Raw genomic sequence first — 12,356 nt, forward strand, 5'->3', positions numbered from 1 at the left:
TGGCAGCAAAGAAGGAGTTTAATAATTGCAGGGCACTGAGCAAGGAGATGAGAAGAGAATCTCAAATCCAGCTCCTCAAGGAGCTCTGGGTTGGAAGTTTTAAGGAGATCATAGATGGTGATGGACTGGAAAATTTGGGTAATTAATTGGTCAGGGGAGTAGGAACAAGAAAGAACATTATTTTCTGAGTCAGTTCCCTGTGGGGTCCTCTCGATTAGCTGGCATCAGTGAAGTCCCTCAGATCAGCTGGCATCAGTGAGGTCCTTCAGACCTGCTGAGTCAATAGTTTTATCAGTGTGCTGGACCTGAAGGAATACCTCAGAAGGAAAGTTGATCATTTCATAATGTTTAAGTTATTATCTATAGAAGAGTTAAGAGGAACTGTAATCTTGTAACAGGGTCTGCACAATTCTAGGACAATAGCCAAATAACTATGAGGAAGTGAGTCAGAGAACAAGCTAACCTATTGATTAATGCTGCATATACTACAAGCTTGATTTACTTTTCTCTTTTTCTCTCTTTATCTTTGATTACTTTCACAAAGTTTATAAAGATAGTGTCATCTTCACACTCTCAATATCTTACATGATGGTTGCAAGAATCAACATGTATATGCTACATCATAAATGAACATTTAAAATATTATGTTACATAAAAGAAGTCACTCATGAAATACAACATATTGTATGATTCCAACTATTAAAAATCGTCCAAAATATGCAAATCTATAGAGATAGAAACTCAATTAGAAATTTCCCAGGACAGGGGAAATGCAGAAACTAGAGGTGGAGAGGAAAAGGCTAAAGGCTATACGGCTTATTTTGGGGAGATAAAAGGGCTCTCAAATTGATTGTTATGGTAGATGCATAATTCTGTGTATATACTATAAAACATTAAATTTTACACAATAATTGATAAATTGTATGATATTTAAATTATATGTCAACAAAGGGTACAAAATATATGGACCATGTTTAGTCATTTTATCTTTAGTTTTGTGTCAAATGGACTGCAGAAACATGACCTTTCACTGCTACAATTCTGGACACTCTTCTAAATATATTGCATAAGACAAATGGCATGTCCATACAAGATCTTTGATATTAGCTGAAGGATAACACTCAGAAACATAAAAGGGAAATTAGTCACATCTGTGTAGACAGGTCATTTACCTTCATTTGTCTCCTTGCCATGCACATGCTCGGAATGTTGATTTAATGATATTGTATGTACTTTGAAGTATAAGGGTTACATTTTAACTTCTTGGCTAATTTATGTTTGGATATAACCATGAGAAATGACAGAAAGGAACAGCAACTGGAAAACAAGCATTGCATTGCACCAGGATGTCTGTGAAATGGACTTCAGTAATTCTGCTAATACAACTGAGCTTTTGCTTTAGCTCTGGGAGTTGTGGAAAGGTGCTGGTGTGGGCAGCAGAATATAGCCATTGGATGAATATGAAGACAATCCTGGAAGAGCTTGTCCAGAGAGGTCATGAGGTGACTGTACTGGCATCTTCAGCTTCCATTGTTTTTGATCCCAATAACTCATCTGCTCTTAAAATTGAAGTTTATCCTACATCTTTAACTAAAACTGAGTTTGAAAATATAATCATGCAAGAGATCAAGAGATGGTCAGACCTTCCAAAAGATTCATTTTGGTTGTATTTTTCACAAATGCAAGAAATCATGTGGAGGTTTGGTGACATAAGTATACAGTTCTGTAAAGATGTGGTTTCAAATAAGAAATTAATGAAGAAACTACAAGAGTCAAGATTTGACGTCGTTTTAGCAGATCCTATTTTTCCCGGTAGTGAGCTGCTGGCTGAGCTATTTAACATACCCCTTGTGTACAGTCTCCGCTTCACTCCTGGCTACAGTTTTGAAAAGCAATGTGGAGGATTTCTTTTCCCTCCCTCCTATGTACCTGTTGTTATGTCAGAATTAAGTGATCAAATGACTTTCATAGAGAGGGTAAAAAATATGATCTATATGCTTTATTTTGACTTTTGTTTCCAATTGTATGACCTGAAGAAGTGGGATCAGTTTTATAGTGAAGTTCTAGGTAAGTATTATTTTTCAATCTGTAACTTATTTGTGTCTTTGAAACAGAGCTTATATAAAGCCATAAAGTCAAGGTAGTGGGATTTTGGTAAGTGAATTTATAAAACGAAAATACAAGATGATCTATCAATCTCACAAATATTATAGAAAAGCTCAAATTACAGGGTCAGTTAAAACCCTAGGGCCATCATTCACACAAAACACCCCAGGAAATCATAAACCTATGTATTAGTGCATCTAAGACTTTAAGCAATTACACATCTGGTTTACTATACGTTGTTTTACATCTTAAATACAGTAAAACTCATCAAATAACATCTTACTGAATGCACAGATTTAGAATGAGCAGTTACACATTTTTCTACAACTATCTATATAACTGCAGAAATTACTTTTTCTTGTAAAGCTTGGTTTTCTGATTTAGAAATCAAAAGTTGTTCCCATGTTACCAGAAGATTTCCTTCATAGTAGAGAGAGAGAGAATGTCTATATCTCTGATGCATAAATCATTAAAGGTAATTTGAAATTTCTAATGTTTCTATACTCTTTCATTAAAGAATTGGAAACCATTCATTTAAAGTCCAATCATCTTGTGGAAGTGTGAAGGTTGTTATATCTACATAGTTTTTTTCAAACTATGTCTCTTTATTAAAAAAGATAAGACAGATTAAGATTGAGTACAAATCTTTATTTCAATAATTTCTAAAAAATTTCTAGCTACAATTTATAAATATATTTACTTAAAGATAATATTATTAAGATCTTAGCTTGAATCTAAAAGAGTACAAGGATTTCAGCCATACTCACAACATAGTCCACAGTTCACTTGAAGAACCAAAGATAAAAGAATTAGCTTAATGAGTTGTGTAAATTAGACAATTTTTAGGAAATTATTTTTATGTGTACAGTAGAATTAATTGACTATGGAGCTCAAAGAGTTGTTTAAATGTCCATATGCTACTATGGAAGCTTTAAAAAGAAAAGAAATTGATGTTTAATTCTCTGTGGCTTATTTTAATAATTGTTTGTGGTTGTGAGTATACTGATGTGACATTAGAGATGTAGCTTAACCTCACAATTCTCCTAATACTTTGCCTTTCTTATAAATATACATGGGCAAAATAAATAATACATAAAATTAAATTGTGTCTCTAGATGAATATATGTATATATTTTTCAAAGCACAGACACTTTGCCTATATTTTTGCCTACATTATTCTAACTCCTTTCAGAAAATAACCTAATGTAATTATCTTGTGTCATCCATTTTTCTTTTTTTTATTCTTGTCAGGAAGACCCACTACATTATCTGAGACAATGGGGAAAGCCGACATATGGCTTATTCGAAACTCCTGGAATTTTCAATTTCCACATCCACTCTTACCAAATGTTGATTTTGTTGGAGGACTCCTCTGCAAACCTGCCAAACCCCTACCTAAGGTAAACATGCTTTCATTGGTTTTATTTTGTTGGCTTTGAGTTTTCAGTAGAAATGATTCTACGGTCTTCATTCAGAGTGGTTGACTTACCCTGAAAGAAAGATGGGAAGTGGGTGGGGTAAAGCAGATACCAATTAGAAACTCATGTACATAGTGATACCTTCACACGTATGTGAGTTTTATGAGTACTACAAATAGAGGGGAATACTAAGGAGACTTTGAAAATAGAGTTGGTTAAATTAAAGTCTTCATTATCTAACACCTAAGAAGGTATTGGTCATTCATTCAAATAGTATTTACAAAGGGATTAGCATAAAACAGAGGTAAGTGCAGAATTTTCAGAGAAAAAAAAAAATGGACACAGTTTCTGTGCCCACATACCTTACATTCTACTTCAAAAGATAGAATATGTGCGAGTAATAAAAATTATATAAAATCTATGATCTCAAGGAAAAACCCAATGCCAAGAAAGCATCAGTGGAGATAATAGAAAGTAGACAAAAGCTGGGGTAAGACTAATGAAAAATCTCTGCCACCCTGCCCTACTCTTGAAAGATTTCCCCACTCACAATAAGGGAAACCGATGGTGTCAGTAGGAAGGGGAAGAGAGTAAGGCTTGTAGAAGGACAAGAAAAAGGATGACTAGTAGTACAACAGTGATAATTACTACTATTAGCTGTTGTTATTAACTTGCAGAAAGATTTGAATGCAAGTCAATGGTTGTGAAACCAATTCTTTGTTTATTATGTAAAATAATTGCTAACCCAGCCAGATTGCTTTCATTTCAATTAAATATTAGATTCACAGATAATGTCTATGTAAGAGAATAAGACACTTGACAAAATGTATCAGGTGTTTTAAAAATGAACATTGCCATGAGTTTTATAATATATTCACGTGAAATCATACAGATAAAAAAAAATTAATCAAGGTGTACCTATTCAACATTATGGAAAATATGCATAAAATTAACACTGGAAGTAGTCCAACATCTTAAATGAAGGAATGATTAGAAACTTATACTATGTGCATACAATAGCATTACAATAATTTTATCAATGAAATATTCAATTACACTGTCAGCTGTAATACAAATAAAGGGAGTTAGAAAATGATAAAGATAACAAGATGACAAGTTTTTGCAGGAGTAAAATATATACTCAGTAAGATTAACGTTTTCTAAGTAAGTGTCACATGTGTACATTGAGCTATATAAATAGGTCAAAAGTCATGATGAAAAAATATATTTTATATAAATAATATCACAACATAAAAGGTTTAGAAAAATTTTATTTATAAAAATGTTCCATGCTTTTATAAAATTTCTGACATTAATCTCATGTCATTTTTATTACATTATCACAGAAGAAGAAACAACCAATCCATATCTCTGATGAATCTGTAAACAGAGGTTAGGTTCCTTCAACATTGCATGGATAAACAGGGCTCTCGGCATCAAGCTAGTGAGGTGAAACACTGAGCACCAGTTACAGTAAATATGGCTACAGTCAACTGCAATCACACACAATACCTAGATGACCCAAGTATTACCTGGAATAGCAGTGCAATGACTCTTACCTTAAGATTAAAAATCACATTTTAAAAAACACTCTGTAATATGTGGTCTGCACAGTTAACATTTGCACGTTTTTTCTTTGTTTTGTTAAGAACCATTAGGAAAAGTTTTACCACAATGATTAAACCTGAAAGTATTTAAGTTTAAATGTTGGCATACATTGGAGAACGCAAGTCAGAACAATTCTCAATCGATTGCAGCCAAGCACATCTTCATCAGGAGTGTAATGTGGTGTGAGTGAGCTACTCAAAAGAGAGACAAGATCTCCCCTGCAGAAAGGCCAGCTGGCCTCTTCTTTTCTGATGCAAGTGCTGCTGCCTCTGAGACACAACAAATTCATGATGAGAGTTCCTCACATGCAGTTATAAATAGCACATCAGTTTAACAGTGTGATTTCAGGTCAATAGGTGTTCCACCTAAACAATAACCTGAAAATATGATCATTCAACTATGTAACTGTATAGTGTACAATTCTGTGTTATAAATAAGACTCCTGAAGTAATTCACAGAAATTCCAAATTACAATACCCGACTCCAGAATGTCAGTGGATCTTAACCAGCAGCTTTTATGTATTTATATATTTATTTTAGTTTTACAAAAACTACTGGAAAACTCTGACAAACTTTAAGTGAAGTATAAAACACTGTAGAGAAACATAAATGTAGTTATAAAATTATCCCAACAGTGAGTAGCCTATCCTCAGAGCTCATAGTGAGGGAAGTAAACACTAATGGCTTCCAACTAAAAGAATCCTACAGAAAACCTGCCTGAAATAAACACAAGTGACTTAGTAGAACAACAATATAGAATGAAAGCTGAGTGGTGCCACTTTCCAAGAACTTATATTAGTAATTTTAGTAATATAAGAGAAGAGTCTGTGTGTAATTTTTTTAACATTATCTCCCTGATTACAGTGTAATAGCTCCATTTCTTCTCTCCCTTACACGCATGCATACAAATACATACACATACACACATAGTTACACAACTATCCTAACAGTGTCCACCTATCTCACATTATATATCTAATTGCAAAAAACCTGAGTGATTGAATCAGTTAGAAAATATTATTTACTCCAATAATTCCTTAAAATACCTGATTTTCTCTCTTTAGTAACTTGTACCATTTCTTTCAGTAGTGCCTGCTGCGCTGTTATTCTTTTGTGATGAAACAAATTCTTTTTCACAGGAAATGGAAGAGTTTGTACAGAGCTCTGGAGAAAATGGTGTTGTGGTGTTTTCTCTGGGGTCAGTTGTCGCTAACATGAAAGAAGAAAGGGCCAACGTAATTGCATCAGCCCTTGCCCAGATTCCACAAAAGGTAAGATGAAGTGTCTTACCGGTGTGGAAAACTACTGAAAGAGGCTGCTAAAGTTTGTAAGTAATCCAATTATAGAAACTTCTGACAAATGTGAAGTTGGCCAAAATTAAATGTGAGTATTCTATTTACATCAGTCTTTGAGTAGTTCTGATTTACTAACATCCCTTGACCTCATTCCTACTCTTTTTCTCTTTTTACAGTTTGAACATTCTATAAGTTTTGAATTCCACTCATGGAATAAGATATTTTCTTCACTGTAACAGGTTCTGTGGAGATTTGATGGGAATAAACCAGATACCTTAGGTCTCAATACTCGGCTCTATAAGTGGATACCCCAGAATGACCTTCTAGGTAAGACTCGGGTGAACAAATACTGGGTATATTAGTAACAGCACATTAGAGTGTTAATAGTTAATCATGAAACAAGCTTTTTCAATGTTTGTTAAGGAAAAAAAATGTAACTTCTTTATATTTATTTACCAGTCCAAAGGGAAAAAGAATATGCTATAATTATTGGCATTTTATGATATACACTCACATTCTCTATGGTCAGAAACAGCAAGGATATCTATTTCTGGTGTTACTATATATCATAGAATTTTTCAATAACTTCCTGAGCTGTCTCTGTGTCTCATTTCTACAACTTTATACCTGTTGTTTCCTCTCCTGCAGGGTTATTTCAAGTGCCACCAAATATAATAGCTCTTCTATCATCAGTGACTCTGTATTTTCTGAAGGATTAAATTGCTAGTCTTAATCATAAAGTGATGACAGGTCATGATGAAGTGTGACCTGTCCTTCCTCAATCCTAGCACCACCATCAACCCACTGCCTGCTGCCTTGCACACCACACATATCACACTCTGTGACTGCACTTAAAATAGCAGTTCACTTCATGCTCATCTCTTTGCTGTCTTCTTTACTGCACATTTAAAAAATCTAGATCACACTTTTTCGTTAGTCCAACTGGAACTCTTGTATTGTTTTGCAGTCTGAAGTCACACACACCACGCAGCCTTCACTTGCATACCCAGCACAAGTATGTGTTTTTCCTCTGAAGTCTGAAAGCAATAGCAAAATACTTCAATGTGTTATCTAGAAACCACTGTCACTTTCAGAGCCTTTCATTGTGCATCTCATTTTATTCCTATGAATAATTTTGCTAAAATTCATCCAATCCTAGGTCATCCAAAAACCAGAGCTTTTATAACTCACGGTGGAGCCAATGGCATCTATGAGGCGATCTACCATGGGGTCCCTATGGTGGGCATTCCATTGTTTGCCGATCAACCTGATAACATTGCTCACATGAAGGCCAGAGGAGCAGCTGTTCAACTGGACTTCGACACAATGTCAAGTACAGACTTGGTGAATGCACTGAAGCAAGTAATTAATGATCCTTTGTGAGTAGAACAATATTTTTCACTAGATGGTATTTGTAGATAGCTTCTCTTGTCAACAGTGAGTGTGAGTTTCATCCTTTTTATAAGAGAGTAATTTTGAAAGAATTTAAATGATTTTACCAATCGGAAATCTGCTTTTATTTTGAGTCAGTTATTTAAATATTGTATTTGGAAACCATACATCTAATCAATAGCCAGTTAGTGAAAAAATTTCTACACAAAAATACATTTAAAATGATAGAGATAATACAAAAAATACATTTCTTAAAAATTTGACATAACGAATCATTAGTAGAAAGGAAGAATAAATGAAACAATATAATAAATACTTTAATTTGGTATCTAAAATGCCTCAGAACATGGCTATTTTCCTGCTGAAAAATTAACTTTTATTATTATCATTACTGTAATGTACTTGAAAATGAGATTTAATTTTGATACCATAAAATCCTTCTTTTTATGGTATAAAATCCAAATATATTTACTATGTTTACAGAGCCATGAAGCCGTCACCATCACATAATTTTAGAACATTTTTTGTCAGCACAAAAGAAACTTCGATGACACAGAAGACATTTCCTATGACTGCTTAGCCCTAGTCTAGCACTAATTTGTTTTCTTTCTCTAGAGATTGTTCTCTCTAGGTATTTCATATAAATGGAATCATATAGTTCATGGTGCTGTGTAAATGACATTTCACCTACCTTAATTTTTTGTTGTTTTTATGGTGTTAGTTTTATTCATGTTGTTGTGCATTTTAATACTTCATTTCTTTTTACAACAGTTTAATATTTTTTAGTAAGGATCTGTCATATTTTATTTGTTAACTTATCAGTTCATTGGCCTTTCGATTGTTTCCAATTGTGGTTACTAGGAATATTGCTACACAAGTTTTTGCATAAACCTGTTTTCCTTTCTTTTGGGTTGATACTACAAGTGGAATTGCTGGCTCATGTGGGAACTGTATGCTTATGAAGAACTGCTAAACTGTCTTCCAAAGTACTTGTTTCATTCATCACTACCACCAGCAGTACAACATGGTTACATTTCCTACATACTTTTGCCAAATGAGTTATTATCTGTCTTTTTGTTACAGCCTTCTTAGTGGGTGTAAAATGATCTCTCATCCTGGTCTCGGATTGCATTTTCATTACGGCTAAAGACGTTGAGAATCCTTATATGTACTTACTGATCATTCGTATATCTTCTTTGAAGACATGTCTACTTCAATCCTTGGAACATTTTTAAACTTTGCTATTTGTCTTATTATTAAGTTTAAAGAACTATTTATATATTATGGGTCATTTCAGATATATAATTTTTAAAAATTTTGTCCCATTCTGGGTGCACTAAATTTTCCATTTGGATGATGATCTTTGAAGCACATAAAATATAATTTTAAGTCAAATTTTTAATAATCGATTTTTTCACACCCAAAGCTATTAATGTACAAAATTCCTTGTGGAATCCAGCTATCACCAATTCAGCATTTATAATTACTATCAATAATGCTTTTAAAGAAATAGAGTATCATCTAAAGGAATACGTTAAAATTACTTTATCACAAAAAAGAAGGTTAATGAATGATAAAAATACCTTTAAAGAAGATAGGAAATGATTGAAAAGAAACACAAACCAACTTGGACAAATAGGAAAAATATATATAAAGCAAACCGGTAGATTTAAATGTGATTATGCAAATACTTTCACTCAATCTAAACACACTTAAAGAAAGAGCAAATAATGGGTAAAGACATAAAACATTTGAGAACACAATTGACAAATGGAATCTTATAATGTAAAATGATACACACACATGCACATATGTACATATACAATACACGTATATGTATTATATATATCAACTGGAAGACACTTTTTCTTAGAGCATGTCAAATAGTTATTTGAAGTGATATGTGGTGGGCAATAACCAAAGACTTAGTAAATATAATAAGATTTAATGTCATAGAAACTGTATGATGCAGTCATAGTGGAAGTAAGGGAGGTTATAAAAACTGTAATATATCTTTAAATTTTAGAGATCAAAAAAATACACTTCAAAAATGTTAAAGTCAAAAAGTGGATCACAATTATGCATCCAATTTTATCTCAGCAATTCTACTCTCAATTATATACCCAAGAGTTATGTATAAATATATAAACCTAATACCATCTAGAAGAATGTTTATGACAGAGTTATCAATAGTGTCTAAAAATTGTTAGCAACACAAATACATATTAATCTTAAAATGAAGAAAAAATCTGTGCTTTATCAATCAACAAAATACTATACAGCAAAGGAATTATCCAACAACTGCTACATTAATAAAATACACTACTGAGTATATATTATATAATTCAATTACATAAACAAGCAAAATTTATGCATGCTATTTGAAGTCAGGCTAATATTTAATTGGAGGTCAAAAGTAGTGACTAAACGGTTCAGAAAAAGAGAGTGATTCTAGGGAGGTTGTGATATCCTATACCACAATCTGAGCACTAGGTAAATAGATATCTTCACCTCAAAATAATGTTCAAGATGATCTTATGTTTTTGAACTATTCACTTAGTGTGCATATATTTATCTTTTGTATTTACTATTTAAATGTTTATTTTATGAGATATAATGCATTTTACAATTCTAGCAATCAAATAGCAAAATAAGCACAGAAAATAGAGAAAATCCTAGAGGTTCCATCATACTGTGGTCAGTAAAAGCCTCTCTTAGAAGTAACATAAGAAGGAAGCCACAAAAAGGCAGAGAAGCATACTTTGGGTTGTAGCAAGAGAGAATACTCCAAGAGCAGAAGAGAGGGAAAAAATGTGTAAGGTGCTAAGATGAGAACACCTTTGGGAGCTTAAAGAAAAACTAGAAGGCCAATCTAGAAGACAGTGTGCAGGGGGAAAGTGTTAGGAAAAGAGCTTGCCAGTATCAAACAATGTAGGGTTCTGTAGACCAAATAACAGAGTTGGATTTTATTCTTTAAATAATGATAAGCCAGGCAAAGGTCTTCATTAGGGGAGTGCTATAAACTGATTTTAATTGCAAAAAATCATTCTGGCTACAGGGTGGGAAACAGTAGGAGAAAAAAGAGTAATATAGAAGCATGGTGACTAGCTATGAGGCGTGTCACTCACCATGACACAATTACTTTTTAGGAACTTAGAGATGATAATTCTCATATTGCATTTTCACGATCTTTCTTACGGTACTTAAAATGGTTCATGATGTTGAGCACGTTCTCCATATGTCTGATTGAGAACTAACAGTGTAATTGAATTGTTCATAATATAAAGGATAAATGCTTAATGAATGAATATCCTATTTTTCATGATGTGATTATTTCACATTTTATCGAAACAACTTATATACCCCATAAATATATGCACTTAACATGTACCCACAAAAACTCAAAATTAAACAATTAAAAAAAATTAAAATGCCTCATATTTTCTCTGCTTTAAAAAAAAATTAACTTTCTCACCTAACATTCAATTTCTACTTTAAAAGACATTTGTCAATGAAAAAAGTTCATTTTAAAAGTCAAACTTTCTATGATGACTCAAATTAAAGTACACAAATTCTATGTCAATTCTTTGACATTTACTTTGAATTATTTGGCACTTTAAAAGCCTTTCATAAACTTGATATGCACAGGCAAATTAACTTACTTTCAGTGTTAGTAAGGGAGGAGATTCCTTATATTGTCTTATGCCCAAATTCTGCCTACAAAGAAAAAAGAATTAAATACTAAAAGGCAGAAATGAAATCCACAAGCAAATAGCCTGGTGCCACTCTCTGGGCCTGGTAGTTAAAGATCTACGCCTGACCTAACTGGTTATGTTATCTATAAATTCCAGGCATTTTATGGAAAAGCAGAGCAAAAATCCCTGTCCTCTTCTGTTCTGTTCTGATTACTGGTGCATGTAGTCCCCATTCATGTACCCACTACTTGCTCAACTGACCACGACCCTCTCAAATGGACCCCTGTAGAGTTGTGAGCCCTTGAAACGGACAGGAATTGCTCACTCGGGGAGCTCAGCTCTTGAGACAGGAGTCTTGCTGATGCTTCTGGCTGAATAAACCCCTTTCTTCTTTAACTTGATGTTTGAGGGGTTTTGTCCATGCCTCTTTCTGCTGCATTGGTATCTTTATTTTTATCCTTCAGATATAAAGAGAATGTTATGAAATTATCAAGAATTCAACATGATCAACTGGTGAAGCCCCTGGACCGAGCAGTCTTCTGGATTGAATTTGTCATGCGCCACAAAGGAGCTAAACACCTTCGGCCTGCAGCCCATGACCTCACCTGGTTCCAGTACCACTCTTTGGATGTGATTGGGTTCCTGCTGGCCTCTGTGGCTACTGTGATATTTATCATCATGAAATGTTTTCTGTTTTGTTTCTGGAATTTTGCTGGAAAAGGAAAGAAGCGAAAAAGTGATTAGTGATATCTAAGATTTGAAGCTGGAAAACTTGATAGATGAGACTACTTCAGTTTATTCCAGGAAGAAAGGTTATGATGCAAGATTTCTTTCTTCCTGTG

The 12,356-nt window shown here is 33.5% G+C and overlaps 1 protein-coding gene across 4 annotated transcripts; it reads left to right on the plus strand.

Moving 5' to 3' along the window:
- The first annotated feature begins 1,346 nt into the window (after window positions 1-1,346).
- On the plus strand, window positions 1,347-12,258 carry LOC111529609 (UDP-glucuronosyltransferase 2B33-like). 4 transcript variants are annotated; one of them, XM_023196523.1, is made up of 7 exons: window positions 1,347-1,664; window positions 2,016-2,067; window positions 3,358-3,506; window positions 6,272-6,403; window positions 6,667-6,754; window positions 7,587-7,806; window positions 11,979-12,258. In XM_023196523.1, exons 1-7 carry the CDS (start codon window positions 1,347-1,349, stop codon window positions 12,256-12,258), a joined length of 1,239 nt encoding a protein of 412 aa, XP_023052291.1. The 4 variants fall into 4 exon arrangements, with proteins under 4 accessions (XP_023052291.1, XP_023052289.1, XP_023052290.1 ...); XM_023196521.1 differs by having other exon boundaries at window positions 1,347-2,067; XM_023196522.1 differs by lacking the exon at window positions 2,016-2,067 and having other exon boundaries at window positions 1,347-1,815.
- Window positions 12,259-12,356: the final 98 nt, after the last annotated feature.

The sequence above is a fragment of the Piliocolobus tephrosceles genome, chromosome 3, assembly GCF_002776525.5.
Source record: "Piliocolobus tephrosceles isolate RC106 chromosome 3, ASM277652v3, whole genome shotgun sequence".
Classification (NCBI taxonomy): Eukaryota; Metazoa; Chordata; class Mammalia; order Primates; family Cercopithecidae; genus Piliocolobus; species Piliocolobus tephrosceles.

Excerpts from the sequence above, each read along its gene's own strand:
- LOC111529609 (XM_023196521.1), top strand. The coding sequence starts at position 1,347 with ATGTCTGTGAAATGGACTTCAGTAATTCTGCTAATACAACTGAGCTTT. Across the intron at positions 6,404-6,666 it reads TTGCCCAGATTCCACAAAAG|GTTCTGTGGAGATTTGATGG; the intron begins GTAAGATGAAGT and ends TCACTGTAACAG. Across the intron at positions 7,807-11,978 it reads CAAGTAATTAATGATCCTTT|ATATAAAGAGAATGTTATGA; the intron begins GTGAGTAGAACA and ends TTTATCCTTCAG.